Source organism: Rhinoraja longicauda, chromosome 5 (genome assembly GCF_053455715.1).
Source record: "Rhinoraja longicauda isolate Sanriku21f chromosome 5, sRhiLon1.1, whole genome shotgun sequence".
In the NCBI taxonomy this organism is placed as follows: Eukaryota; Metazoa; Chordata; class Chondrichthyes; order Rajiformes; family Arhynchobatidae; genus Rhinoraja; species Rhinoraja longicauda.
The window spans coordinates 70,111,404-70,127,695 of NC_135957.1; the positions used below are offsets into that span (position 1 = coordinate 70,111,404).

At 39.1% G+C, this 16,292-nt stretch overlaps 1 protein-coding gene across 3 annotated transcripts in view; it reads left to right on the forward strand.

Annotated features, from left to right (window-relative positions):
- The window catches only part of LOC144593734 (bcl-2-associated transcription factor 1-like), a 44,551-nt gene that overhangs the window by 12,101 nt on the left and 16,158 nt on the right, over window positions 1-16,292 (forward strand). For all 3 annotated transcript variants that reach the window (XM_078399736.1, XM_078399738.1, XM_078399737.1), the window contains 4 exons: window positions 3,068-3,215; window positions 4,932-5,852; window positions 6,674-7,414; window positions 12,139-12,311. In XM_078399736.1, the coding sequence (XP_078255862.1) occupies window positions 3,106-3,215; window positions 4,932-5,852; window positions 6,674-7,414; window positions 12,139-12,311 (1,945 nt within the window). In that variant the 5' untranslated portion in view covers window positions 3,068-3,105. The remainder of the gene's footprint in view (window positions 1-3,067; window positions 3,216-4,931; window positions 5,853-6,673; window positions 7,415-12,138; window positions 12,312-16,292) is intronic.

The following is a 16,292-nucleotide window of genomic DNA, read 5'->3' on the forward strand; positions in this document are numbered from 1 at the left end:
GCCCGCGGGGCCTTCCATCGCCCGCGGGGCCTTCCATCGCCCGGTGCGGCTCGGCCGCTGGACTTAACAGTGCCCGGTGCGGCTCGGCCGCGGGGCCTTCCATCGCCCGGTACGGCCGCGGGACGGTTCAGCGCCAGGTGCGGCTCGGCCGCGGGGCCTTCCATCGCGCGGCTCGGCCGCGGGACTTTACATCACTGGTGCGGCTCGGCTGCGGGGCCTTCCATCGCCCGGCGCGGCTCGGCCGCGGGACCTAACATCGCCCGGTGCGGCTCAGCCGCGGGACTTTACATCGCTGGTGCGGCTCGGCCGCGGGACTTTACATCGCTGGTGCGGCTTGGCCGCGGGGCCTTCCATCGCCCGACGCGGCTCAGCCGCGGGACTTAGCTGCGCACGGTACGGCCGCGGGGCCTTCCATCGCCCGGCTCGGACACGGGATGTTTCAGCTCCCGGTGCGGCTCGGCCGCGGGGACTTGGGCGTGGGGAAGAGAGCGGAAGTTTTGTTGCCTCCATCACAGTGAGGGGGTGTTTGGAGTCACTGATGGATGTTTGTGTTGGGGTTATGTGTCTTGTGTTTCTTTTTTTTGTGTGACTGCTGGTAACGTAATTTCGTTCGGTACCTCGGTACCGAATGACAAATAAAGGCTCTGTAATAGTAGATGAGGTTGGAGGACATGCAAGTGAACCTCTGCCTCACCTGGAAAGACCGTTTGGGTTCTTAGATGAAGTGACTCAGGCAAGAAATATGTGGAAACAAGATAAAATGCTGTGATTAGCTAAATTGCGATGTTGTGCATGACAAAAGAAACAGATCCAAGGTGTGACTAAAAAGATAAAGATAAGTTTGTTAAGTAAAACGCACAGAAAGGCAAGTCTGATCCAGATAAGAACTGGTGCCGGTATAAGAACTGGTAGAGGAATGTGCTGAGGAATGTGTGTGTTTAGCTACCCGTGAATACTCGGGTATAAATGTACTGTTGGTGCACAATTCAATTGTGTGGGACCACGAGGGACAGCGAGTATGTAGTCATACTCGGGCTGCTCTCCCACACCCGCATGCATGAATAAAAAGGTATTATTACTTTCTTAAGGTGTCTAATGTGGTTTGTTGTCTGAAAGCGGGGATTGAACTTTAACATTGCGTAGTCGGCAGGATCTCGCTGGGACCATCTCTGATGACAGAGTAAGCGGCTGCGGTCTCGCCGGGATCTCGAAGGGAGTAAAGTGTACTATCGGATCCATTGGGTCTGAACTCCCGAGCAAGTTCCCGGGAACACCGTGGTCCCTCGTCTGAGGTAGATCTGGTTCCTTGCTGAGATCGTCATAGAAGACAACACTGGGTAAGTGAGTTTCCTTCTCTCCTGAGATGCTGCCTGACCTGCTGAGTTACTCCAGCATTTTGTGAATAAATACCTTCGATTTGTACCAGCATCTGCAGTTATTGTCTTATAAGTTTTATGAATTGGTCAGTTCAAATTGTGTAACCAGTCTCAGGGAGGCTGGAGTCTAAGTCTTAGAGAAGTAAGTTTTATGAATTGATAATTTCAAATTATGTAACTAGTCTCAGGGAGGTTGGGGTCTAAGTCTATTAGAGAAGTACATTTTTTTGCGAATTGGTCAGTGCGGACTACCTTAAACTAGTTTCCTGGAGAGGAAAGTGTGGTCTGTGGTCATTTTTTTGTGAATCGGTCAATGCAAACTACGTTAAACTAGCTTCCCAGAGAGGAAGCCGTCCTCTCCGGGAACCGTCAGGTAGCATCTCTGGAGAGAAGGAATGAGTGACTTTTCAGGTCGAGATCCTTCTTTAGACTGATGTCAGGGAGGGGGCGGGACAAAGATAGAATGTAGTTGGGGACAGTAAGACTAGTGGGAGAATTGGGAAGGGGATGGAGAGAGAAAGCATGGGCTCTCTGAAGTTAGAGAAGATAATGTTCATATCACGGGGGTGTAAACTACCCAAGCAAAATATGAGGTGCTGTTCCTCCAATTTGTGCTGGGCCTTATTCTGACAATGGAGGAGGCCCAGGACAGAAAGGTCAGAATGGGAGGGGGAAGTTGAAGTGCTGAGCCACTGGGAGATCAGGCAGATCAAGATGGACTGAGCAGTGGTGTTCAGTGAAACAATCGCCGAGCCTGTGCTTGGTCTCGCTGATGTAGAGAAGAGACACCTGGATACAGTAGATGAGGTTAGAGGTGGTGCAAGTGAACGTCTGCCTCACCTGGAAAGACTGTTTGGGTCCTTGGATGGAGTCCAGGGGGGAGGTAAAGGGACAGGTGTTGCATCTCCTGCAGTTGCTGAGGAAAGTACCTAGGGAGGGGGTGGTTTGGGTGGGAAGGACGAGTTGACCAGGGAGTTTCGGAAGGATCGGTTAATAGCTGCACACTAATAATTTTGTTATTGTGACTCAGTCTCATACTCCAGATGGTCATCTTGGTTGGGCCAAAGGGCCAGTTTCCTTGCTATTGACTCTGATTCCTCATTTCCTGACCACTGGGAATGGTTCTCTTTATCGTGACCCATTTTGGATATGATGCTCTTTATCTGATAACCTCATTGAAAGAACAGTTCCTGTACTCTGCAAAAACAGGGCAGAAGAGAGACTATGGCAGAGAAGCTATTTAAACTTATCAGAATTAATCCCCGAGCCATCTCAAACTGTCAATATGTATCTCCAAATGCATAGTCCATATTTTTGTTTATACAGTGAGATGCAGCCTGAATTTAATCATTAAGGTGATGGCACATTTGAAATTTTTCTGTGATGTACTGAGTGGGTAGTGAAGGCATTCTAGCCACATTGTTGCCTATACAAAATATAAACAGCAAATCGTTTCCACCTGTCGCAGCTGCTTCCTTGAGCAAACAAAAATGTAATCATAGATTTGTGACAACAGGAAGCATGGGTATGTATGGATGCAAAGTGCCTGATATGTGGAAGATCTGGAAGCATAACCCTTAAATGAGCATAGCTGTATAAATTGGGCTTTAATTAATGAGATGCTCTAGTAAGTGCAGTTAATGGTTTAACTTAAGATGTACAGTAAAATACATGACTTCTCCTATTTGTAGGTGAGCAATTTTGTTGAAAGTGATACCTGAAGATCACCATGGTTCGATCTAACTCTAGATCTCATTCGTCGAGATCACGGTCTCGTTCTTGCTCCAGTTCTAGATCAAGATCTAATTCCAGATCCCGTTCCAGGAAAAAGAGATACAGGTAATGATTTTAGATGTGTTTACTTCTTACTCTTGCTTATGATAATTGTTTAGTATTGTGCTTTGTGGAACTATTAGTTTAGTTTAGAGATACAGCGCGGAAACAGGCCCTTCGACCCACCGAGTCCATAACGCCCAGCGATTCTAGCACGTTAACACTATCCTACACACACTAGGGACAATTTACACATACACCAAGCCAATTAACCTACATATCTGTACGTCTTTGGAGTGTGGGAGGAAACCGAAGATCTCAGCGATATCCCACGCGCTCACGGGGAGAACGTACAAACTCCATACAGACAGCACCCGTAGTCGGGATCTAATCCAAGTAAGGCAGCAACTCTACCGCTGCGCCACTGTGGCTGCCCAAATTATCCATTATCTATTCATATCCATCAACACTTTCCTAAATGTTTTGGGTAAGTATTAATGATAAAGAATTGTAGCTTCCAAAGTTTTAGGAAACTTTGAGTTTAAAAAAATTGAATTTGGAAGAATGAAGCTGAGGTTAAGGGTCATTGCCTAAGGTCAGGATGTAGTCCTCCTTTGTGCAGATTTTCTCACATGTCATACAAAGCAAAGTATCTCCAGGTGTATTCTTACTGGACAATTTTGTTCTCAGTACAAAGGAGTAATTGTAATCAATAATTATATTGAAAAGAAAAATATCTGTAATCAGTTCATTGAAGAATATGGGAAAAGACAAGGCTGTGATCTAAACAGTTTTCTTGTCGCAAGATAGACCAAATTATCTTTTATGCTGCAAAATCCTATCTATGTAACTTCTAAGAGAAATGGGTTTGAACTCTGGATACAGGATAACAGAAACTGGGTATAGGCTGATCACTTGGCTTTTTTCTATCCCATTCATCAAGATTCCATTCAAATCACAAAAGTGAGGGGTTCTAGCTTGTGTTGTCAGTAATGCTATAGAATTTCTATATTCATGCAGATTTTAAAAGAATTTTACTGTGTGGCTTAGGCATTTTAAGGATTTGGTTGCAAACAATATAAATAAGATGCAATAACTTTCAACAAGAAGCATCATTTATTTTAAATATCCAGGCTTTTACACTATAGTATTTTTAGTTAGGTATGTCTTTAAAAAATCTGATGACCGGTCTCAACCTGAAATGTCACTTATCCATGCTCTCCAGAGATGCTGCCTGACCCGCTGAGTTACTCCAGCACTTTGTCTTTTTTGTAAACCAGCATCTGCATTTCCTTGTTTCTATTTAAAATATGCACTTTCTATAATTATGTGCAGAAGTGGTACTTCTGTACCGTATCTATATAAATTCATTCCCATAGACAACAAAATTAGTCCTCCCCCTCCCCCATTAATAATCTTTTTTACGTCCATCAGGCTGCTGCCAACCTCCAACACTCCCTTTGGGATATTTCAGCTGTGCTATATTTTATGTGTTAGAGTTGATTACAGAACTTTTTTTTATAGCAGGTTAGCTGCTGTTTATCAACTTGCTCCACATCTCAGGAAGTTAAACTACCCATGTGAGCTTTATGACATTTTCCTATGATTTTAAACCCTTCTGCTGCAAGTAAAAATGGAAATAAAGTTAAGTCTAGATGTCCTTAAACTTGAGTCAAGAAAGATAATGCAATGAAAAGAATTGTGTTACATTTCAGTGTTTTTATTCTGCACTGTTGGATTAAATAATGCAATTTTTGTGACATTTTTTCTGTGGATTCTCAGCTCTAGATCCCGTTCTAGATCCTACTCTCGATCTCGCAGTAGAGATCGTAACTATCCCAGAGACTATCGAGATTATCGTGGTAACAGAGGAATGAGACGTCCCTATGTTAACCGTGGAAGAGGGAGAGGCTATTATCAAGGAGGACCTCGATACTATCGAGGTGGTTATAGGCTTAACTGGCAAAATCGAAGACAGTCTCGTAGTCCACGACGAGGCCGTTCAAGATCAAGAACGCCAAAACGTAGATCGACATCTCAACGATCCAGAAGTCGATCTCGACAATCACGCCGATCATCCTCTGCACAGTCTCCTGGTTCATCATCTTCCCGTTCTTCTTCACGCCACAGTAGATCTCCAGTGACTTCAAAACAGCGCAAGTCCACAGACAAACGTAGAAAGAAAACTGATGGAACTGTTTCATTAGAGGAGTCTGAAAAGAACAAGCAAACAGAAAAAGTTGGAGCAGATGTTAAATGTGATTCTGATTCTACTAAGATGCACAGTGAATTTCGTAAATCTCCTCCCACTCGAAGTGAAAGCTGGGCAGGGCTTTCAACCTACAATGACAATAGTCCAAGATCCCGTCACAGTTTATCTTCACTTCCTAGCCCGTCTAGCCTCAGTCCTGCACTCTCTATTCCCTCCCATCACAGTTTCTCGCAGGCTGGGCCACCTAGGCTGAGTTCATCTAAGGCCAGTCCACCGTCCTCAAGTTTGCAGCACAGTCCTGATCAGCACAGCTCCTCGGGGCACAGTGCATCACAATACAGCCCTTCGCAATGCAGTCCCATACGAAAAAGCCCAACAAAAGTAGTTTCATCGCAACTCAATGTTCCAAAGGAAGAAGGTCGACTGAAACAGTCTGCTTTTTCTGGTGATGCTGCGGACCTGGAATTGTCCAAATCCAAGTACCTGAAAAGGTAACTGATTATTTGTTTTACATTGCGCTATGAGGACATTTATCAAATTTATTGCAAAATTTGGTGGATTCCTTTTGGCTAAATATCAATTTTACTTTTAGTGAATCAGATTTTTAGTGCTTGCCTTACTTTCTGTAATCTACATAGTCCAGATTTTTTTTTTAAATCAGCAAATTCATTCATTTTTTTGTACATAAACAATGTTAGTAACATTGACCATAAAACTACCGGATTGTCAAACAAACTGATCAGTTCACTAATGCCCTTTAGGGAAAGAATCTGCTGCCCACCTGGCTTTAAGTGATTCCAAACTCATCAATATGATAGATTCTTAATTGGCTTCTGTTTGAGCCAATTAGGGATGGACAATAAATGCTGGCTTTGCCAGCAATGTCCACATTCTGTGGATAAATTAATAATAAAAATAAACTACTTATATTGTGCAACTCTTAACAACTATTTTTTTAATTATTACTTATGCTGGAATTCATTCTAAACATAGAATGCTGTCTGTGGTTACCATTAATCGTTATTTTATGTAATTAAGAATAAGTTGCACAATTAGTTTGCATAAATTGGAGGAGCTATGGAATCATCAAATTAGGTCTGCATATAGAATTCTAATAATTAAAAGGGAATAAATTTTACCAATTAAATAGTTCTATGTGTGGGTAACACACATTACAGAAGTGGTAGCATTTTATAAGCCACTCGAACATTTTATTCTGCTATTAACTTCAATTCCTATTTCAACAGCATTCAAGCTTTTAAAATTCTTAAATGGACTTTGCATTTTACATTGCTTTTTTTTCTCTAAATAGGTATGCCGAGAAAGAGGAGAGTAGAACCTTTGTGCTGGACAGAGGAGATGGAAGAGAGAAAGATGCTCAAAAGGAAAGGGGCTTAGAGAAAGACAGGGCAAAGGGAAGGGAATGGGGGGATAAAGTAGGAGTAGATTATAGTAGCCTTAAAGGTGAGTACTTTAAGAAGGAAACTGACAAAATGTTGTATTTAACAGAGTCTCCAGAGAGGCGTAGACAATTTATTCTGGCTGGATTGTCTGATGAAACGGCTGGTGTGGATAGTTGTAGACCTAAATTTCAGTACACTGTGACCAATCAGAAGGAAAAGGGCTATGAATCTCTTTGGCATCTTGGCTATGAGGAAGATAAATACAAAACAAAAATTGTAATCAAAGGAGCAAAAGACCACGATAGGTTTGGAGATGAAAGGTCGTTCAAATTTAATGTGGCTAGCTTTTCATCTAGTGCAATTAAAGAGAAGCTTAGGGATGAAGACAAGTATGCAGAGAAAAAATATGAGGAAAAAACCGCACCAAAGAAAGAATCTATTTCACCTGATCCAATGAAAGGTGAAAAGTTCAAAGAGCTCTATGATCCATGCTCTTCATTGCCAGAACCAAAAAACACGGATGTCAGAGACAGGGATAAAATGTCTTTCACAGAGGAAAATCCATCAAGGATGAAAACCTTACCCACTACATCTGGTCAACCTGAAATGAAATTGAAAATGTCTGCCCTTCAGTTTGAAGATTCTTGTCTGTAAGTCTGTTTTCATTACATTTGTGTTATAGTGCTACTTACAAAATACAATTATCTAAAAATATTTTATTTACTGATTAGTTAAAATGAAAATGTGCTATTATCTCCAACCTTATTCCTTTTTGTTCGGATTAAAACTTGAATGAATAATAGTTAATAAGACATGAATGATTAGTGTTTAAATGATGATTTGTATAACCAAAAAATGGTATTTGAACTAATTGCAAAAAATTACAAATTATAATGTTATTTATCATGTTTTCCATAGAAAAGTGGTTTATCTATTGATTTGATGTGAAATGTCCTATTCAGTGTACAAACAGAAATGGACAGATCTCCAACAATGTGTATATTTAATTGATATCTTACCTGGCACTTCAAAATCAGCCTTTACATAATTAAATGGTGCAGTTTTTGAAAAGTAAAGCATTTAAAATGGTTGGCCAGGAGTAGACTAACTGGTTCATTAAGCCTGCCCTCACCATAGTGACTGAATAATAATGAGTGTTTTTAACCATCCATTTTCTGCAGTGAAGTAATTTTGTTGGAGAAACCTGAAAATAGAAAAATGCAAGGTCAGCAAAGCGTAAAATTGTCATCTTGTGGTACAGTGGCACAATGGTAGAGCTGCTGGCTCACAGTGCCACAGACCTCGGTTTGATCTTGACTACAGGTGCAGTCTGCGTGGAGTTTGCACAATCTTGCAGTCACCGTGTGGGTTTTCTCTCTGTGCTCCGATATCTTCCCACATTCCCAGGATATCCAGGTTTGTAGGTTAATTGGCTTCTGTAAATTGCCCCTGGTGTGTAGGATGCAAAGGTAGGATAACATAGACCGAGTGTACGGGTGATGGGTAGTTAGCGTGGGACAAAGGGCCTGTTTCTATGCTGTATCTCCAAATAAACTAAGCCCCATATATGATTAAAAGCTGTTTCATGGATAATGTGGAGGAAATATATATATTTTTATATAAAGACTGTTTATCATTTAATCTGTCCCTTCTTCATCAAACAGTGCAGCTGTCTCAAAAGAAGCAGACTCTCTTTGCAATTCTCTGGAAACGGAATCTCCTTATAACCCTTTTGTTTTTACATTATTTAAATTCACTTGACCTATTTCCTCACAACAGATTAATTTAGAAAAATACATTTCAATCCCTCCTATTATTATTTATAGATCTGCAGAAAAAAACCCTTAGACTTTCCTATCTTTAGAAAATGTATTTTAATATCTATCCTCTAGAGTTATGCTTGTCCAAGGTAGAGAAGCCTCATTTCACATGTAGAATTCAAACTGTGGCATAAAAGATTCAAAGGGAGTGACAATAATGTGCCAGGGAGAAAAGGCCTCCAATATATCAGTATCCTTCAGGGATTTTGACTACCGATGAACAAGTGGGAATTGACGAGATGTTGCACAACAGGTTTTAGATACTGCAGCACCTCATTTTAATGAAAGGTATTGCCGGGAAATGTTATTTCACTTCACAAAAGAGTGGGAGTTGAATATTTAAAACTGCTAATATTTAAAGGATGTTGAAGATTGTTACACTCGTAGAATTAATATTTGTGGAACTAGGAGTCAACATGGCCTTGTGATTTTAGATGGAGTGAGTTGAAAACACAAGACTTGAAAGCAAAAGCAAGTTTGATTGAACTAATAAACCTGATAAGGGTACATAGGAATTTTTATGGGAAAGTTGTTAAAAGGAAATGTCAGTAGATCCATGGCTTATACCTATGCAGCTACTTCACAGCAGTGGAAATTTATCGTAGTTATAAACAGAGATCCCAGGAGAAAGATGAAGCATGTGGTATTGATTTGTTATTGTCAAGTGTACTGAGGAGATACAGTGAAAAGCTTTTGTTTGCGTGTTATCCAGTCAAATTGAATCATACTATACAAGAGTACAATCAAGCCATAGACAAATACTCCATGTAGTGCAAAGAGAAAAATACCAGCATGAGAATATAGAATTATAGCATTACAGTGTTACAATTGCAGAGGACAAGTCCAAGGTCCACAATTAGATGGGTTGAAAGATCAGGATTACATGCTAGCCGCTTGGAGGACTGTTCAGTAGTCTGATAATAGCAGGGAAGAGGCTGTTCCGGAATCTGGTAGTACATGCTTTCAAGCCTTTGTATCTTCCCCTCAGAAGAGGGGGGGAGGGAGGGAGGGGGGAATTATTGGGGTGAAAAAGATCCTTAATTATGTTAGCTGAATTCCCAATGCAGTCAGGTGTAGATAGAGTCATTGGTGAAGTGGTTGGTCTGTGTGATGGACTGGGCTGCATCCACAATTCTCTGTGGTCTTGGGCAGAGCTGCTCCCAAACCAACCTGTGATGCATCCTGATAGTATGCTTTCTATGGTGCAGTTGTAGAAGTTGTTAAGAGTTGTTGGTGACCTATCAAACTCCCTTAGTGTTCTGAGGAAGTAGGGACATGATGTGCTTTTTAGCCTCAATGTGGATGAATTGTTGGTGATATTTATGCCTAGGAACATGAAGCTTTTGACCATCACCACTTCAGCACCATAGATGCTGATTGATGCATATACTTCACCTTGCTTTGTGAAATTAATAACTAGCTCCTTCATCTTGGTGACAGGTAGAGGTTTTACTCTTGATACTAAGCCATCTATCTCCTTCCTGTACTCACTCTCGTAATTGTTCGGGATCTGGCTCATTACATTGGTGTCCGCAAACTTGTCAATGGAGTTAGAGAAGAATCTGCCACAGTCGTGAGTGTATAGGCAGTATAGAATGGGGCTGAGAAGGCATCTTTGTGGGGTACAGGAGTTGAGAATTGTTGTGGAGGTTATTTTGTCATCTATCCTCGCTGATTGGGGTCTATGGGTCAGGAACTCGAAGCTCCAGTGGCAGAAGGGGGTGCTGAATCCTTGTTCCAGGAGTTTGGCGATGGGTTTGGATGGGATTATGGTGTTGAAGATGGTGCTTTCATCAATAAATAAGAGGCTGACATAAGTGCCAGTGATATCCACATGTTCCAGTGATAAGTGTACAGCCAGAGAGCTGGTGTCTGCCGTATGTCTATTGCAACAGTTGCACTGCATTGTTAAACTGCAATGGACCTAGGCTGTCTGGAAGACTGGAGTTACAGTGCATTGTGACCAGCTTCTCGAATTGGCTAGGTAAAGGTAAAGGGTTAATCTGCGGGGATCGCTGGGCGGCACGGACTTGGTGGGCCGAAAAGGCCTGTTTCCGGCTGTATATATATGATATGATATGATATGATAGTGTATGTCAGATCCAATGTGTGATTAACAAAAGAGGTCAAATACAATATTAAATCAAAATCCAAAGTGGCAAATGCTAGTGGTAGATCAAAAACGTTTTTCAGGAACCAGAAGCAAGAGACTAAAAGGCCAATAAGGACAGAGAATATTTTGAGAGAAAGCAATATCAAATCAAACGGTAAGAGTTTCTGTTGCACGAAACAAAAGCTTTTCATTTAACCTCGATACATGTGACAATAAATTAAACTCAAACTCAAATTGTTGATGAATAGAAAGGACGAGGGATAGCTAAGATGAGTGTGGGAACATTGGATGATGAGACTGGAGATTTAATAATGAATGTATGGCAATACATTGGGCGGCACGGTAGCGCAGCGGTAGAGTTGCTGCTTTACAGCGAATGCAGCGCCGTCGACTCAGGTTCGATCCTGACTACGGGTGCTGCACTGTAAGGAGTTTGTACGTTCTCCCCGTGACCTGCGTGGGTTTTCTCCGAGATCTTCGGTTTCCTCCCACACTCCAAAGACGTACAGGTATGTAGGTTAATTGGCTGGGTAAATGTAAAAATTGTCCCTAGTGGGTGTAGGATAGTGTTAATGTACGGGGATCACTGGGCGGCACGGACTTGGAGGGCCAAAAAGGCCTGTTTCCGGCTGTATATATATGATATATGATATGATGATATGATAATACTCTACTGGACTGTTTGTGAGCAAAGATTTTTCTCCGCATTTGCAATTTGCACCTGATAATGAAAGCACCATTGATAAATAAGTAAGTTCTGTTTTAGGTCACCGAGGGTGTAGGTAAGAATTTTTAAAGAACTGTGCATGCCGCAACAAAGAAAAACTTCACAATGAATATGGACATATAGGCACAGCAGTAACTTAACTCATTATGGAAGTAGTCCAATTTATAAATTAAGACTCAAATTATTACTTATTTCTCAATTAATTTCTACTTCATTTTTATTTATATCATTCCCTCTTTCTCCCTCCACCTCCCATACTCCACGACCTCGGAGTTAAATTGGAGTTATATTTTCCAGCTGCCTTTTTTAATTAGGAAGTACAGAGAATGATTTTAATCATTCTCATTGTTACTCTGGGTAAAACAAGGATTTTTGTTTTGTCTGTTAAATGTGGGAAACTAGTAAAAGAGGACGTTGCTTTTGCCTAGTTGTCTTGGAGGCATTAAAAGTCGCCTTTTTTTGCATGACCGAGTCGTGAATAGACCATATCAGCTTGGAGGTGATTGGTTCACATTCAGAAGGAAATTCGTGAAAAAGTTGTATTTAATAACAATTTGACTGCTTACTGCTAAATTACCTTCTCAAAACACAAGACTTCTATGCCTGCTAAGAAACGACTTCAGTGAACAGGAATATACATTGGTCGCTACGTACTTCCGCATCCAAAAACAGCACACAGCAAATTCATTAGAATAGGTTTTTTTTCCTTTGCAGACCTGGAAGTTCTGTGACAACCGAAAGACTGCTTTCCAGTGCTCTTGTCCATTCCAGCATGAAAGAGCAAGGATTCCGTTCCATCTTTGATCATCTTAAGTTGCCTCAGTTTTGCCGAAGTTCTTCAGAATCATTTATTCACCATATTGTGACCCTGGTTCATCATGTTAAAGGTATGTTGGTACCTGGATAGAAACATCATTCAGCATGCTGGAAGCATTTTAATATTTTTCAAAATTGTTTTCTTTCATCGGCTTAAAAGTAAAGTAACTAGATTTAAATTGTTAATTTTTTGTTTATCTTTGATACTGTTCAGTTTAGAAAAAGGTGTATGTATGTATGTAACTTTATTTCCTGAAAGGCAATCTTAACTCTTGGTACTGGCATATGGACAGTCATTTATTTTGTTCTGAAACATTGTTTTCCTTGAAGGTAGGAGGAATGGAAATAAAATTATAACTTAATATTTGCAATATTGAGTGAACTAATTTGATGGTCATGAATAAATTGCAAGCTTTCACTATTGTTGAGAATTTGAGAATTATCAGTTAAGGAATAATCTCTTTGCAATTCACTTCTCACCCACAAATCCTTTCTTCATTTTTCAAAAGCAACATACTTGGGATACTAAAAATCAGGCATCCTATAGGAAGAAAGAGAAAGTGTAGAAAATACTTGATCAGACTGAGCCTATGGGATATGAAACAAAAAATAATGTTTCAGATCAACAACTTTTCATTCGTATTCCTTTTTTACACTCGTGTAATGTTTCAAGCCAGAAAAAATTCCTTGGGTCTAGACTCTTTTCATCATACAGAAAGGTATACAGTAAATGCTGGTTGGTTATTCTATGTGAGATAACCGTCATATCCAGGTTTAATGCCATCTGATTGGATAAAATACACAAGGATTCCTAGCAGTATCCTTCTGTTGAGGAATGTTGAGATAGCCATAGCAAAATACAAATCCCATGGCTGTTAGCTACGCTGTTTAGAACTCTTGAACCATTGACCAATCTTGACCATTTGCACATTTTGATTTAGACTTTCATATTTTAAATTGAGAAAAATAGCACTGCATTGTCTTAACAAAAGGCAAATAGGAATTCTATTTTGTATTTTAATTTTTTGTCATAGCTGACTTTCTGAATTCAAAATAAGCATTGTGAGGGGGGTAATATTCAGCAAATTTCTCTACAAAGAATTGAGGCAGCATAAAGTTTGTTTTGTAAGTAACATAATAATCTTGAATTGTAAAATTGTTGGATTAACAGTTTTGGGAATTCAAAATTGGGATGCAGGAAATACATTGTTTCTTTTAAAATGAAGATAAAGATTGAATCAGATGAGAAGAACATTGAGTTACAGAGAGAGCCTGCTTTTGAAGTAAAATGGGTTTCAAACACTTCCCTGGTTAGTTATGTATAAATGCTGACATTTTGAGAAACTAGATGTGACTCCCTAAATATTGATTTAAGTAATCAAATGAAAAGAGAATTACTTTGATTACTGATTTATGGATAAATGTGGTCAGAAGTCTGATGGAACTCATGATTTATTTTCAAAACTAGTTAGCATTCCACTTTTTGCTCCCGCAACATTTATTCTTCAATATCATTTTTTTTAAAGTTCTGTTTATTTATGATTTCTGGGTTTCTGCAGTGCACATTGGCTACATGATAATCCCACTTAGAGAGAAATGCTTTCAGTCAACGAGAGACTACCCTGGGTTCCATGTAAATCCCAGATTCTTCATTTCTCTCCACTTTTCATCATAACTGCACAGCAAAGCAGTTATGTTCTCTGTAAGGTGATGCGTGTAAACTAGTATTAACAATTTAGACTAAACAGCTCTCAGCATGGTGTCATTTTACAGGTGCATCTGTATTATCACATATCATTTAGTATGATTAACAGTAAGTCTAAAACTCTGTTTCAGTGGCACACTGTTGAAAATAAATTTTAACAATATTTTGGCTATACATAAAATGAAATAATTTGAGTTTTTTTAATTGACTTCTAATTAGCTGTACTTGTAGGCTGTACTTTTTCAGTTTCCTCATTTTTTTCCAGGAAGGTGGCTTATATTGGAAATATGTACTTTATGTGAAAGTGAAACTATTGATTTGAAGTTCCCTGATGTGCCAGACAAAATTTGGAAGAAGATAACATTTCAAAGTATTTGAAATTATATAACTGCTAAATATAATATTGGTGTATGTATGTTATTACAATAACTACTTTCATTGAGAATATTTATGTCAGATAAACTGCTTTGACATAGTTACTATACTTTTCTGTTTTAAATTCTGTTTTTAATCCAAATAACTGAAGGGCAATGACTAGATGGGGGAAATCTCAAGATTTCAGAAGATGGGTAAATTATGGTTGATGCTTAATTGCTTAGATCATTTTAATATGACTAGTAGAAACTGCAGAATTCACATTACTTTGCATCTAAGTTTGTTTGCTGCTGACAAGATCGGAGATTTTATTGAGACATAGCACATGGATTTTTTTTTTAAAGGTATTAATGTATTGTGGTTCATTGGAATTGAAATATAAGATTTTGACCTTGCATCCTTACCACTGAAGGACTAACTACCATTATCTTTATAATAATCCTCTAACATGGGTTAGTGTCGTTTGGAAGCTAGGTGTGCTGGTAGTTGCAGAAGGTGGGGGCAGAAAGAATTCTGACTCCCTGTTTTGGTTGTCAATAGCCAGTGAATCTTTATGTTTGATATAATATCACCAACATTTATTTAATGATGTTTTTTCAAAAGTACTGCAAATTCAGGATGCTGCCTGATTTGTTTTGAAATGTATTGACATTTCATGTAAATTTATGGCTTGCAATAGACTGCTAGTTAACTATTTGGTGTCTGCCGAATGGAATTGTTTGGCAATTCAGAATTATTAGTTATTTCTTTTTTTAAATGACACAATGTTGTTGTTACATTCCATTTCCTACCATAACAAAATTGTGCATAATTTCAAAGAACTGCCTAAATAAACGAGATGGAATTTCCAGCTTGGTGGAGTTTAAAAAAAAGTGAAATCCCATTTGTACGAGCATCTTTTAGTATATTTCTGAAGTATTAATGGCAGTTATTAGTAAGGGTTTCATTGGCATCTGTTATGTTTTATTAAAGTGAAGCGATTCATAGTGACACTGTATTTGATTCCTTGCCAGTGGTAAAAAGCGTGAGTATTCATATTGAGTGCTTTAGTTGCACACAGTGCCAATTGCTGTTTTCACTTGCATTTTTGTAATGATTGTAGGATAAAACCTTTACATTTGTAAACAATCATTTTCATCATAGGAACAGAATTTAACTTGCTACACATAATGCTCTTCCAAAATGTGATAAGTTCTACATTGCATTAAACACAGTATGGACATGAAAATATTTATTACAACTGTAAACTGTGATTCTTTTTGACATTTGGTGATTGTAAGGTATTTGATAGATGATTTCTCATTGAATATGCACTAAGCAAATTTTAATTATAATACTAGGATTTATCTGTAAAACCGATTTATAATGTATTCTTTATAATGTTGTACTTAAAATTCTATATAACATTTAAAAGACATCTGGTACATGGATAAGGAAGGTTTAGAGGGATTTGAGCCAAATGCAGGCAGGTTGGGCTAGTGTAGATGGGGCATCTTGGCCAGCATGGGCAAGTTGGGCCAAAGGGCCTATTTCCATACTGTATGATACTCCTCTTCATGGCCCAAAGCTAACTATTGAAATGCTCAAATCATGCTTAAGACCATGAATTGTGTAATACATTGAACATGGTGCTTCAGAGAACACAGTTTTAAAAAAAATGTTTGTATAAATGCTCACCTCTAATGCAGGTATCTGAACAAATTTCTGTCATTATTGGTGACACAAATTTGAACCTCCAGCCAACATTTCACAAATCACAATTGACTTTGACCATGTTCTAAACTCAATTCTAAACTCAAACATCGATTTCTTTGACTATAGTAATATACGATAAAGATTTTTTTTAATGCATTTGCTTTTAATTGGGAATCTGGGCACGATCCTTTTTTCAGTTTGCCAGAATAAAAATGCACCGTGAATTGAAGTGACTTCACTATTTAAGTTTTTCTTAATCACGAGTTGTGGTTTGTAG